The sequence below is a fragment of the Anabas testudineus genome, chromosome 7, assembly GCF_900324465.2.
Source record: "Anabas testudineus chromosome 7, fAnaTes1.2, whole genome shotgun sequence".
Lineage (NCBI taxonomy): Eukaryota > Metazoa > Chordata > Actinopteri > Anabantiformes > Anabantidae > Anabas > Anabas testudineus.
The window spans coordinates 22747759-22761763 of record NC_046616.1 but is presented as its reverse complement, the minus strand read 5'-3'; the positions used below and the strand labels follow the sequence as shown (position 1 = coordinate 22761763).

General features: G+C 41.1%; 1 protein-coding gene across 1 annotated transcript; it reads left to right on the top strand.

The window, feature by feature from the left end:
* Nucleotides 1–7228: 7228 nt before the first annotated feature.
* tspan31 (tetraspanin 31) lies at nt 7229–12823 on the top strand. The gene is made up of 6 exons (XM_026367310.1): nt 7229–7426; nt 8526–8693; nt 8856–8936; nt 9054–9194; nt 9607–9717; nt 11095–12823. The coding sequence occupies exons 1-6, from the start codon at nt 7364–7366 to the stop codon at nt 11167–11169; spliced, it is 639 nt and encodes a 212-aa protein (XP_026223095.1). The 5' UTR covers nt 7229–7363; the 3' UTR covers nt 11170–12823.
* Nucleotides 12824–14005: the final 1182 nt, after the last annotated feature.

Sequence of the window (14005 nt, the reverse complement as noted above, 5' to 3'; positions counted from 1 at the left end):
TCATCCCCCAAATCCAGTCCCCCGTACGTCTTTGTTTTATTCTTATTTCACTCACTAGCTGTAATTTTCATTCTTTTGGACATAGAAAAGAAATCCACTCCTGCTGACAACCTTCAGCCGACTGTCAGCGCAGTCCAAGCAGCTCTTTGTTCCTAGAAAACACGCAATTAAAATCTTTCCACTGCCTATGTCTGCAGCTACTGAAGCACATAAATCTTCTTTATGGTACCTGATGCCTCATTCCTGATTGTAATTATTTACTTGACCTTATATTTCTTTGCAGCACCCACATCTTATTTGTTCCTCAGTACGTCCTCTTGATTATATTCAGAATAACAAGTGTCCCGCATCATACGTCATCAAGAAGGTGACGAACAGCAGCTGTAAAGTGAAAAGGTGAAGCCTTTAAAAATGCATTAGTGTCACCCTAAAAGCAGCATGACACAGTACACCCAGATTTGTGTGTGGTCCAGTCCAGATCATGGGCTCTCACTGCAAGCCTCACGTGTTTGTTGACAGCAAAATCCATCCACAGAGCGCGGTGGCAGAAAGGCAGGCAGCCTCAAGGAGATGCACAGCAAGGACACTGACGAGGGCTGGAGAGGATCAGGAGGAGAAGCTAACAGAAGCCCGGGTTGATATCTGGGGATGGATGACCGAGTCAGGGCGCGTCCGGCCATCACGCCCCTCTCGCTGCCTCCTGGACTGCATGTGTCCTCTTGAGCGCATCAGGCGGTGAGCATGACAACACAGAGGGGCACATAGAAACAGCTCCCCTGGCTGCCTCCGAAGCCTTTCAGATAGAGACACTGTCGCACAGGTTCAGCGAGTCCAAAGCACGTCCCATGCACACACACACACACACACACACACGCACCCTCACACAGCTCTTCTCTTCCCTCTCTTCACACTTGGCTTTTCTCTCTCCTCCTGCTCTCACAGTCACACTGATAGGAATCTCCAATGTCCCTCCCTCTACATGCCCCTCCTTGTTCCAATAAGCAATCCATACAATGCAGAAGGATCCTGCTTCTCTTCTTTCCCTTTCCCTCGTTTAGTATGTGCCTCCCCCTCTTGCTCTCTCTGTTTTTCCTGCTGCTCCTCTCAGACTGTGCTAGGTCCCTGCTCTTTATTGCTCATCCCTCCCGTTTCCATCCCCTCCCCTTTCTCCCTGCCTGCCGAAGAGGAGAGGAGAGGAGGGGAGAGGAGAGGAGAGGAGAGGAGAGGAGAGGAGAGGAGAGGAGACGCAGTGTGTAACAGCTGGTGGCAAAGCAGCAGTGCACACATTCTGGACCTGCTAGATGAAGGTAGATCGCGGGAATAAGAGAGGAAAAAAGAAAGAGCAGAGATTGTCAGGAGTATACTAACAAAATACTGAGCACTAACTAAAAAGAAAAGATAGACGCATGTTTATTAGACACTGAGGCAGGGTGTGTTTTCTGGGTGTCTGTTTCCTGTCTTATTCATACAGCTGCCAGAGCAGTTTCATCAAGATCATCCCTCTGTCTTCAGCTGTAGATGTGTGATGTGTGTGTGTGTGTCTCAGTGTGGCTCCTCCTCAGTAGGAGGCTTGGCTTGTTTGTTGCTAAGGTGTTACAATCTCCCTGGTTCTAGTGGCACAATCATCTCCTCTATGTCCTTCTTCCTTCCTCCTCCTCCTCCTCTTAATTTGGTACATTCTGCAACGCAATTGGTCCCAGGCTCCCTGTATGCAAACGCAGTTTCTGTGTGAGCATTTGATTGTATGTGTGTGTATGTGTGTGTGGCACATGTGAGTGAAAGCGATTTCCTTTGAGTGTATTGATCGGTTGTCTATTGCCTACTACGGCATGTGTTCATTAGCAGAAGTGGGTAAGCTCGGAGCTCACAGCATGAACCACGCAATGGCGTGAAAGGATAAGAGTGTATCGGACATCAATAGGTGGACCACAGGAGGCAGAAAAAAATTCAACAAATGTAACTATGTCTGTGCAACTAACCCCTCACCACTTTTCAATATGATTATGTGAAAGATGTAGATTAAAATATGTATGATTAAGATGGATTTACACCCGGAATTGCTCAATTGATATTAACTTAGTGAATTATTAATATGCTAACACTCACCTCATTATCAGTTATTGCAGATTATAATCAATTATTTGTTGATCGTTTGGTTGATAAAACATCAGAAAATAGTGAATAGTGAAGTCCATGGGGTTGTCTTCAAATGTCAGATTGATTTTATTCAGAAACAATGAAAAGCTGCAAAGTGTCGCACATGAGAAGCCAGAACCATGTTATGTTGTGAGTTTGTCCTTGAAAATGTGTTTAAATGATTAATCGATAATGCGTTACTAAATAGATCAATCAAATTCCAATACAGCCGAGGAACTGCTGTGGTTGTTCTGCATTATAACAGAAACACACATTCCACATCCGTCACTTGAATTATCAGCAAGTGTAATTTCACTTTAATTATCCTCTGATTAAAAACAAATGACAAAAAAAGACTCACAGATGTGAAATGAGGAGATGCCTCTCCCCACAGCGCAGCCTCCCACCATCATCCCATAATACACGATCTGACTGTCCACCTGCTCAAGCCACCACCTCCCCTTCCCACAGTCAGTGAGAGGGCAATAACTACTCACACTGAATACAAAAGACCTCTGACAGGCGCCTTTGGCTCAAGGGGAAAACACACGACCTGAGTGGAATGATAGCCGCACAAAAAAGAAGAAGACCCCCGAATAAAAGGCTGCAGATAGAGGAAGGAGATGCTTTTAAAAACCTGAACACACACACACACACACACACACACACACACACACACACACACACACACACACACACACACACACACACACACACACACACACACATATTCAGTGGAGTGATGTTACATATCTACGAAATCCATTTTTTAACAAGTGCAAGGACATTACACGCCGGTGTGAGTGAAAGTGCACAGGAGGTTGCAGTAGTTCTCTGTGCTGCTCGGTGAATCTAATTATTGTGAAATAGACACCCACATGTAAGGCAGAAAATCAGGTTGTCTTCAGGCAGACCCTTTTCGGAAACACACTCTCTTTCTCTCTCTTTCATGTGTATGCATAAGACAAAGCTTCCACACACACACACACACACACGCACACACACATTGACACCCACGGACGGGTGTTGTCAGATGGACAGTGGCCAAGGGCAGTGGTCATGCTGGGTGATTTTTCATTTCTCCTTCACTGTGAGCTGTCCGCTTTATCCTCCCTCCACTTTATCTCTCACTCTGCTGCCATGTCGCACACCACACTAGACACATTTCACATTTAAATGTCTTCATTTAGCTCCCACAAGCTTCCGCCCCTTTCCCCCCCTCCATCTATTTCCTTTCTTCCTACTCCCTTAGTCTTTCCTCAGCCGACCACGACCCGCTCGTTAGGTTCAAGAGAGAGGTGGCCCTGGTCTTAGCACCACTGATGCTCTGGGCTCCTCAGAGAGTACACTAAGACTGATCATCACATCAGCACAGACACTCCAGCAACCTAATTATCCAAAAAATCATTCTATTTAATAATTTCTTTTATTCATATGGGGATTGTGTTTCTCGTTTCACTCATCGTGTTTTATGATCTGTCAAATTCTACAAAGACCCCAAAGCTCCAAAATGCATCGGGGAGCTGAGTGACCTTTTGTTCACCAACACCGAAAAGAGTCTAATGACAAAGTAAAGCAGTTCTTTCATGACGATTATTATTTCTGGTTTTGTGTTATGCACCACTACTGTTTTTACACCATCAAGTGGCTGAATCTAACAGAGTAGCACACGCTACAAGATACTGTATATTTGGTATGTAACATCTTAATCTGCAAACTAGTAACTACTTATTAGAAGTGTAAAGTAGCATTAAATATAAATACTCCACTTCCTGAGGGTACCATTTATTAACAAGAATGAATCGACAAATTATCTGCCACCAAAGTACATAATCTGATCAGACTATTTTTAGTGTGTTTAACACAGAACTTAGACGCAGAGAAGTGATGAAAGAAGTATTCAGACCCTCCACTTAAGTAAAAGTAAATAAGAAGTTGAATTTTACTGTTGTAGCCAGCAGTTTCATCCAGTTAGCTAGTTAAGCCCAGTGTTTCCCAACATAGGGGTCAGGCCCCTCTATAAGGGTCACAAGATAAAGGGAGATAACACTGTTAGAACTGCAAACAAGTTGAAGAAATGTGAAGCATGACAAATAAACTCAGTGTAATCGTTAACAATGTGCTGTCATTTAAATGTTTATTTTATTGTAATTAATATTAATTCTAACCTGCAAAGTGACTAATAATTGTACATAAGTACAGAACTTGAGAAAATCCACTTTCAACAATTACATTGCTACTATTACTTGCACATGGTGTAAAGGCTTATGCTGCCTCCACCTTTGACGCAGAAAAGTTGACGATACTTTGAAAAAAGGGCGAGTTTAGCACTAACACATTGTGTCACTTTAGCAAGAATCGGTGGGAAGTAGCGATATGAGGAAATGAGGTAAAACTGATCAGCTTTACATGTACAGGCCCTGTTTGTCTGAAAGGAAGTGGCTTTGAGGGCAGTTGCAGATTGGCAGACAGGAAGTAGGTCGCACAGCAGGTTTCTTCCTGCTGCCATGGCAATGGCTGCTGAGGGATGTTGCCATTGGTCACCCGTGTCCAAAAGTTGAGTGATAAATAAATGCCACTACATACCGGCCGACGGGAGGTGAATTCTTGCCCTCTGAGTGAAATGAGAACAAAAACGAAACTCGACTGAGGACGTTTTCCCCAAAAACGACACACTGACTTACACAGGAAGCGCAGATGAAGATATCAATCACCTATGCTATAATGTTTCTCCACAGCCCACGCCTGATGTTGATGCCATGAGTGACTGCTCTCACTGTGAAACTAAATCTGCAGTTACAGTTGAAGTGAATTTTTGCTGTTTATTACATCAAGAAAGCATTCAAGTGAGCATCCTGAAAGTCAGACCATGCTCCCAGTTCTTAAGAATACAGGTACTATGTCACTTTCTTCCCTGCAATTCCTAGTTTACACCAAAGCCAATCACAACAGAGTTTAGGGAAGAAGAGCTTACCTTGAATACTGGTGAGGAAAACTTTAAGGCCTGAGCGCAGCTGTTGATCCTGAACCCTTTCAAACTGCTTGAAAAGTCTGTTGATTGCACTCTGGAGAGATTCATGCCTCTTGATCTCTGCTTTTATTGCTGTGGAGTTCACCGATTTGCTGTTGTTGTTCATCCTGACTCCTGAATCTGTTGTAAACTGAAGCAAAGTGCTCGCTTCAGCCCATTTGAACTCCTGGCTGTTTGTTGCACGAGACAAACACGAACTTGAGACACTCAAGCAAGCCGAAAAAGAAGCGTTGGAGGATCAGGGTGTCTCTCACTCTCTCGCTCTTTCTCTCTCTCTCTCTCTCTCTCTAGACCACAAAAGTCAGCTCTTGACAATGAGTGTCTCAGTTTCCTCTGCAGGTTTGAAATGAACTGAATTCACTTCCTTATTTCAAACCATACTCTTCACTATATGGCGCCTCCGCCTGCTATGGTGAGCACGCTACTGTAAAGACATTTGATGCTTCTTCATAGCTACTAGTAAAGAAACTATAATATGAAAGAGCTTTTATGCTTCAGTCTCACGTTTGTTCTAGATTGAATGACACAGTTTTACTGGTCATATATGTCATTCTCATTCATATACAGCTTGGCCTATAAGCAAATATTCACTTCTGTTAGAGACAGTGGCCATATACAGAGCATGACCTGCAGTGATGTTTGTACTGTTCTCTGATCAGTGACCTGTTTTTTTCAGTTATCCAAACACGTTTTGAAAAATATCATAAGCATAGTAAAAGTGAGGTGATCACATACATTTTTTGCTTTAATACTATTTAGCACTAGTACTATATCATTACTTTAGGGAATGATGTGCTCGTCTCAACTTTTCAGACACATTTAGGAAACTGTTTTAAGGTAGCATTATAATTACTTAATATAGTAATAAGCATTAAATAGCACTTAAGTAAAACAATAATAAGCATTAAATGATTTAACAAATGGCTCAACAGTTATTAAGAGATTTATGCTAATCAAGGCACTTTAGTAAGTACAGTACACTGTTAATGTGAATTGACGTATGAGGTTCAGAGTTAACGTTTTAGAAAACCTTTTATAAATGTTTATTTGAGCACAATGATTGTCCGCTTTCTTGAGCTGCTTATTACTATTTCAAGCAATACAGTAAGTAACGTCAGTGCAAATTATTACAGTTGTGTATAAGCTAATGTATTAGTTAACAAGTACAACATTAGTTAATGCGTATTACTACTATTGTGGTATTAGCTGTAACACCTGTTACAGGTAATAGCATATCGCACAATAAATACTCTGGTGTAAACTGTATTTCATAGTATATGTGATAAAGCAAAAGTATAAATAATTACTTTTCAGATTATGATTTTACATTTAAATTATAAAATACATCACATTAAACCAGTGGTATACCGCTTATAAAAGCAGTGTCTACTCAATACATCCTCTCACGCTTACTAACTTTAAGTTGCCTATAAACCCCAGGGTTCCTGGTTCCCTCTGGCTGTATGTCGATGTGTCCTTGGACAAGACACCATCACCCCACAGCATCTACTGCAGTTGTCCAAACAACAATTTCCCCAGGAGAATCAATAAAAGTAAGTCATAATCCGAATCATAAATGGTCGTTTCTGATAAGTTACAAACCTCTTGTTTAAAGAGACTGTTCACATTTTTTGGCAGAAAGTCAATAGAATTACTATGAAGTCATGCAAATGTACTATAAAGAAGTTCATAATGGCCATAAGGCCGTATGCTTAGTAATAATAATAATGACATACAATCCATTATTGATCCCCTGGGGAATAGTGCAGGTGTCTTGCTCTTACAAAGAATAGTTAGATAGGGTAACTACTCCACGCACCTGTACTTTTACTTGCATTAGACTACAAATTTGACACTTTTACTTCTTAAGTGAGTATGCTTACATTGTATATTGCTACTTTTACCTATATAATGATTAAAGGATGGATTTTTTTCAATCAATGTCAGAATATATTATTATTATTTTAGTATTCTTATTATCAATATTATTTCCGGTCAATGATTGTTCCAGATTTTTTTAGGGATATGACGTTAGTCGACATCCTGACGTCACGCGTGCACCGACGTAATCAGATACGCCCTCTCTGTTGACCAAAAACATTTGCGTCCAGACAATATCGCTCCGGAGATCCAGGCAACACTGTTTTTTAAAGTTTTATTTATTCGACGGACTTAGACGATAGAGGTTTTTCGAATATGGTCTGTGGCGGTTTCACTTGTTCCAAAAATGCGCTTTGTTCCCTTAATGTGGTTTACATGGTGAGTGTACAAAATGGATCGGCATGCTAAGTTTTAGCTAGCTACATTAGCTTAGGCTAACTAGCTTTTGAATGAACTAGCCTATCTCGTCATTTTGCTACAGCGTAGAACATTTACTGATGATTTCGCTTTTTGCTTCACATGCCTCCGTTTTCACATTGCAGGTGATTGTTGGTATGTACTTGAATCTGATAGTTAACTTTTATACTATAAGCGCGACGCTTTGTAATGTGACCGTTATGCTAACGGTCTAGAGAGTAATATAGAAAGTAGTTCACTTAGCGCTTTAGCTGACATTAGCTATCGCCATTATCTCCATGAAGCTAGCCGGGAGGCCAGCTGACCTAAAATGCGAAGCTGACATACTTAAATTGTTTTTTCCCCCATAACCCTCTCTCTTATCTGTCCCCTGGTATTGTCACAACATGATTAAGCTAATCAGCCCATGTGTTGGTGTCTCTGTGGCAGTCATGTGAGTTGTGATAGTCAACACATTAGCATCAACTCAGCTAAAATTAATCACGTACACTTATGGTTAACGTGAGTTCAGAAAAATAGGAATCCCCTTATACTGATGTAGTGATTAACAGTCCAAATGTTCCCTAGCACAATATTGAAGGCTGTAGTTTGTGGCATTGTATTATTTTCTCCCTTGTTTATAGTATCGCCTACACACTTTTAAAGCGTTGAGTACATACCCTAAATATAGCCTTTATGTTCCAAATAAGACTATATACAATTCATATGCTAATAAATAATAGGTATTTTGATAATGTGTGGGTCAGGTTTAGTAATAAATACGTTTTTAGGAATTATGTAATGCACTGATGGGAAAGAGTGTCAAAAAAGCGATGTGAAAGTAACTTAGTAAAAATGTTAACCTTTAGTCAGCTTGTGTATTTCTCTGTGATCTCAGATGTGCTTAACTTCTATTATGTGTATACACTTGGGCTTAAAACACAACAACACAGAGCCCACGACAATCTAAACAGTGTTTACAGGATAAGTGGTGGTGCTGTTGTTAACCATGTGATGCTCTCCATCAGATACACACTGCCTCAGCTGACTCTGGTTAACTCCTTTCCTCTTCTCGCTACAGCTGGTCGGGCTGCTGTTGATTGGAGTAGCAGCATGGGGGAAAGGGTTCGGCTTAGTGTCGAGCATACACATCATTGGAGGGGTCATCGCGGTGGGTGTCTTCTTGCTGCTCATCGCCATTGTAGGACTCATCGGAGCAATACACCACCACCAAGTCATGCTTTTCTTTGTATCCTTTTACACCATTGTCCTGATTCACAATTTTACTGATGATTATTGAACCAGTTGGACTAAATGTGATACAGTTATTTGAAAATGTGGTTGTTATTGCAGTTTGTTGTCTGTTGTCTGCTATATTGCTGGACCGTTGTTTCTTTGACGTTTTCCCCAGTACATGGTTATACTTTTTATCGTCTTCCTCTTCCAATTTGGAGTTTCCTGTTCCTGCCTGGCCATGAACCGTGGGCAGCAGGTGAGCTAAACTTAGCAAACAATATTTATTATTGTTAAGTATTAATATATCTGTATTGTTATTGTGACTCTCTGCAAGAAATTAGCTTTATTTTATTAATCTTGTTTGTGTTTCCAGGAAGCACTTCTAAGCTCTACTTGGAACGTGTTGGACAACAAAACCAAGACAGGCCTGGAGGTCCAGCTGGACTGCTGTGGGCTGCTTAACATGACCATCAGCCACGCACAGTTTGAGCAGGAATTCCAATACTGCCCTGCTGTATGTTTTCAGTGTCACATTTTTTATTGTTGCATCCATTAGAGAAGAAAAATACTGTCCTCCTTAACCTAACCTAAACCTGCTTCTGTAGCACAGGTGTTCACCATCGCTAAAGAACTAAACTGTGTTTTGTTTGTTTCATTCATTCAGACAGGTAGTATAGTCATCAAGTAAAATGATAAACTGTTCAAGTGATTGTAGATAAATATTGCAGCTTGCCAGTGCATTTACAGTTACAGTACTCCACACTAAATGAAAGTCACATAATCCTTTCTTTAACCAGACCCAGTTAAAAGTAGGTCACTTTCTGTGCCTCCCCAAATGGAATATGATAGTCAATGAGCTCACAACCAGTTGATTCATACCAGTGAAAACTAAAGGCCATGTCCTCTTTTTGTGTCTTTCACATCAGTCATGCAAAAAGGGGCCTAACTGTTCCACCTGCGGCGAAATGATGCTGTATCATGCAACAGAGGCTCTGAAGATCCTTGGGGGTGTTGGACTCTTCTTCAGTTTTACGGAGGTCAGTGTCTGCTCACAAAACCTACAGTGCATCCATAAAGTATTCACAGTGATTAATTTTATCCACATTTTGTTATGTTACAGCCTTATTCCAAAATGGATTAAATTCATTATTTTCCTTAAAATTAAATTTAAAACAATTCCCCATAGTGACAACCTGACAGGCAGATTTATTAAAAATAAAGAACTAAAAAAATCACATGTATATAAGTATTCACAGTCTTTGCCATGACACTCAAATTTGAGCTCTGGTTCATTCTGTTTCCACTGATCATCCTTAAGATGTTTCTACAACTTGATTGGAGTCCACCTGTTGGAAATTCAGTTGATTGGACATGATTTAGTAAAGACATACATCTGTCTATAATGTCCCACAGTTAACAGTGCATGTCAGAGCACAAACCTAGATGACATGAAGTCAAAGGAATTGTCTGTAGACCTCCAAGACAGGATTATATCGAGGCACAGATCTGTGGAAGGGCACAGAAAAATTTCTGCAGCATAGAAGGTTCCAACGAGCACAGTGACTTCCATCATCCGTAAATGGAGGTTCGGAATCACCAGAACTCTTCTTAGGGCGTGTCACTCAGCCAAACTGAGCAATCAGGAGAGAAGGACCTTAGTCAGGGAAGGTGACCGAGAACCCGATGGTCACTCTTAAAAAGCTCCAGCGTTTCTCTGTGGAGAGAAGAGAACGTTCTTGAAGAACAACCAACTTTAAACAGGACAATGGCCCTATGCATACAGGTAAGAGTTGAGTGGCCAAAAAGTGGCTATGGGACAACTCTGAATATCCTCGAGTGGTCCAGCCAGAACCTGAACTTGAACTCAATTGAACATCTCTAGAGAGATCTGAAAATGGCTATGGACCGACGTTCCCCATTCAACCTGATGGAGCTTAAGAGGTACTGCAAAGAGGAGGGAGAGAATGATAATTGCTCAAAAATAGGTGCACAGCTTGCAGCATCATACTCAAAAAGACTTGAGGCTATAATTCGTGCTAAAGGTGGTTTAACAAAGTTTTGAGCAAAGGCTTTGAATACTAATATACATTTTTTTTAAATAAATCTGTAAAGATTTCAAATAAGCTTCCTTCACCTTGTCATTATAGGGTATTGTTTGTAGATTTTAATTCATGTTGGAATAAGGCTGTAACAATGTATATGTAAATGTAGAAGTGGAAAGTTGAGAGCTGTGAATACTTTCTGGATGCACTAGATTAAATTCCAGCCGTTCTGTATAATCTTTTTCTCATAGGCAGAACATGGACATAACTCGGATAGAAGACTGTAACTTAGTTACTGTCTTAGTTATTGCACTTACGTTTTTGTTACACTTTTTTTTTTCATGTCTGACCTGTGTAATGCTTTACTCACAGATCCTCGGAGTGTGGCTCGCTGTGCGGTACCGAAACCAGAAGGATCCCAGGGCCAACCCAAGTGCTTTCCTATAGTCTGTTCCACATACACAGCTCGGTGCCACAGATGCAGTTTGAGACACACTGGTACACACAGAATAACGCACACATTGAGGCAGACGCAAGCAGCACCTGACAGACACTGAGAAACACCACACACACACACACACACACACCCTTCTTCACCTGAGACTGAAAAAATGACGGAGCTCAAGCTGGAAGAGCTGGCTACTAATGTATGAAAGGATGACTTGTAATACCAGCGTGACTTGTTGGTATCGCGACACAGCCTTGATTTGAGTACCAGATCTCCTGATTGTGGCCTGCTGGTTTCCAACTACGTAACAAGCTAATGAGACATTTCTGCATGTGTTCTACACCTGCACAAACAAAGGGCCTCTTTGTCTTTCATTTCATTCCACGCACCAACCAAACGACTGTGGCAGTCAACTTGTATGCACCTTGAAATTTTCCCTCTTGTCTCTAATGTAGTGCCACCACTTAACAACAGACATATTCCTCTGGTCAGTGCAATCAGTGATGTGTAGAACTGTAAACTCATGCATGTCCAGTGTGATGAGAGTATCCACTGAATGAGGGGTGGGGGGGGTAAAGACATTCTGGACTTGTGGTGTAAAGTAGTTTTTGAAATGTAAATGCGTGTGTGTTATTTTTTTCACATGGCACTAATACCGGAATTTAACAGGTTTAGGACGTTGAGATAGATGTTAGGTAGCATAGTTGCTAGTCATTCAAATATTTATGAACTGTAACTGAGCCAGCTAACTTTTAACAGTCAGAGATGTTAGGATGCCAATGGACTGCAGCTTCGATGTACATAATCTATAAATACTGTAGTTTCAGAAATCATTCTTGATGGCTTTGCCATGTACTTGCCCTCTAGTTTTGAGGATTGCCTGCATAGCTGAGGTCACAGTAATCCACATTTCCTGTATTTAATATTTCCTTTTGTGTCACACAGTGATGTTGCTTAGAATAGAGTCTGGTAGTGAAAAAAAAGAATAATAAAGTGGATTCACGTACTGATCAGCACCTCCTGTGTAACTGGAACAAATCCCCAAAGCTAAAACATTGTAATGATATGAAGTAATTAGTCAAATTTGGTCAAATCTGCTTAGTGCAAAGCCAAATTTTTTTTCTACTGCTCATTGTGAAAATGTGCTCTTGGTTGCAATCTTTCTTTACATGACTAATTTTGACGCCTTTTGTGGAATGATTTAGTTTGCTTAACTGTCCGTTGCCATTGGCTCTTTTGTTCATCAGTGTTAAATGCTTTTTAGAGAAACTTGTCAAATATTTAAGTATGATGATGATGATCATGATGCATTAGAGTGACGTTACGCCGTAGTTTCGATAGTGTCATTTTTAACATTGTTTGACATTTGCTGGCGATAAATCACTGCTCCTGAATTCTCTCTTTTAAGGACTAATGCACAATGTAATGAAATGTGTCTTAATTGTCAACCTGTCAACTTTGCTGATATGAATTTTCTGCTGCTGGTCCTGGAATTATCTCTGGCATAAAGAAAAATACTTTTTGACAGGTCTTAAGCATTATGCCGTATATTACACCTCACTTTAAATTTGTGTGCACTTGTTATTCAAATGTATCTTGAATTTTTGAGACTTAATTTTCCAAATAATAAAACCTAAAATTGAGAAGTGTTAACAGAGTTCATTTTAATTTGAAGCGTGGCTACATTCTTGTTTAATGATGTTTCAGTATAGCATAAAAAAGCACTTAAGATTTCCTCAATAGAAAAGGGATATTATAAAGTCAGAAATATCAAATACATGTAAATAAATGGGCATGCTTTTACAGTGCGGTTGGTGAACAGTTCTGGGCCTTATCGCCCAGCGGACTTTAGTGGTACCCTTCATCTTTAAATTACAATCTGAATCCTGCTGAAACCTCATCTACCTGTGACCACATGATGGCACTGCAGAGTCTGCTGCAGCCATCTTTTCCCTTCATCCTTCACTGGTTATTCACCCCTGCTCTGACATGGGTAAATACCTCAAGACAAGCAGGGAATTAGATACAGAGGTGTGTTTTTGTTATAGTGACTGTTGTCATACACATAGATTGTTTCCTCAGTGAAGATGGACAGAATCAACATGGCAGCTGTATAATGAATCTACCAAAGCAGTAGGTTTTGATTTCCTGTGATATTCCTTCAGAGGGCCATTAATCCCTTCAGCTGGGATGGGTCCAGCAATGTGGGGGTGGATGGGGGCTGGTGGTGAGAGGCGAGCAGAAGGGGAGCTCAAGTACATTCTGATAGGGGAATAGAGATAACACACAAGAAAATGATCCAGATACCTTTCAACCAAGGTTGTCCTTAATGAGGATAAACGGCTCCTCTGCCTTCATCTTAATGGCCCGTAGCAGACTGTTAGCATCTCCAGTGCCCCCGCCCTCTTCACGAAAGGCGTCAACCAATCTCTGGCGTGGATACACCCTGCCAGGGAACACCAACAGGTTCACTTTTCCTGGGATGCAGGAACATTTATGTAAGTGAAATGTGCCCGGTCAGGACTTTGGGTCTTGAGCAGTTCCGGTGGCTGTGGACCAGCCTTTTAGAAACTGCACCACACATTGTATCCCCTATCCGGTCAGCATGCTCTCCTGAGGGCCTAAAGCCAGTCCCCACCCTGTGATGCATGTCCATATGCCGTGTGTATTAGCTCGGAGAAGCTGTGGAGAATCACACCAACAGGGACAGCCATCTGTCCTCCTACATATATATAGCATGGGCTCTGCGAGTGCATGAAGGCAGGATCTTAAAACATTTGGTCCATTATATCACTGCGCTGTGGTGAATGGGTTGCACAAGCTTTTGTCCTATGC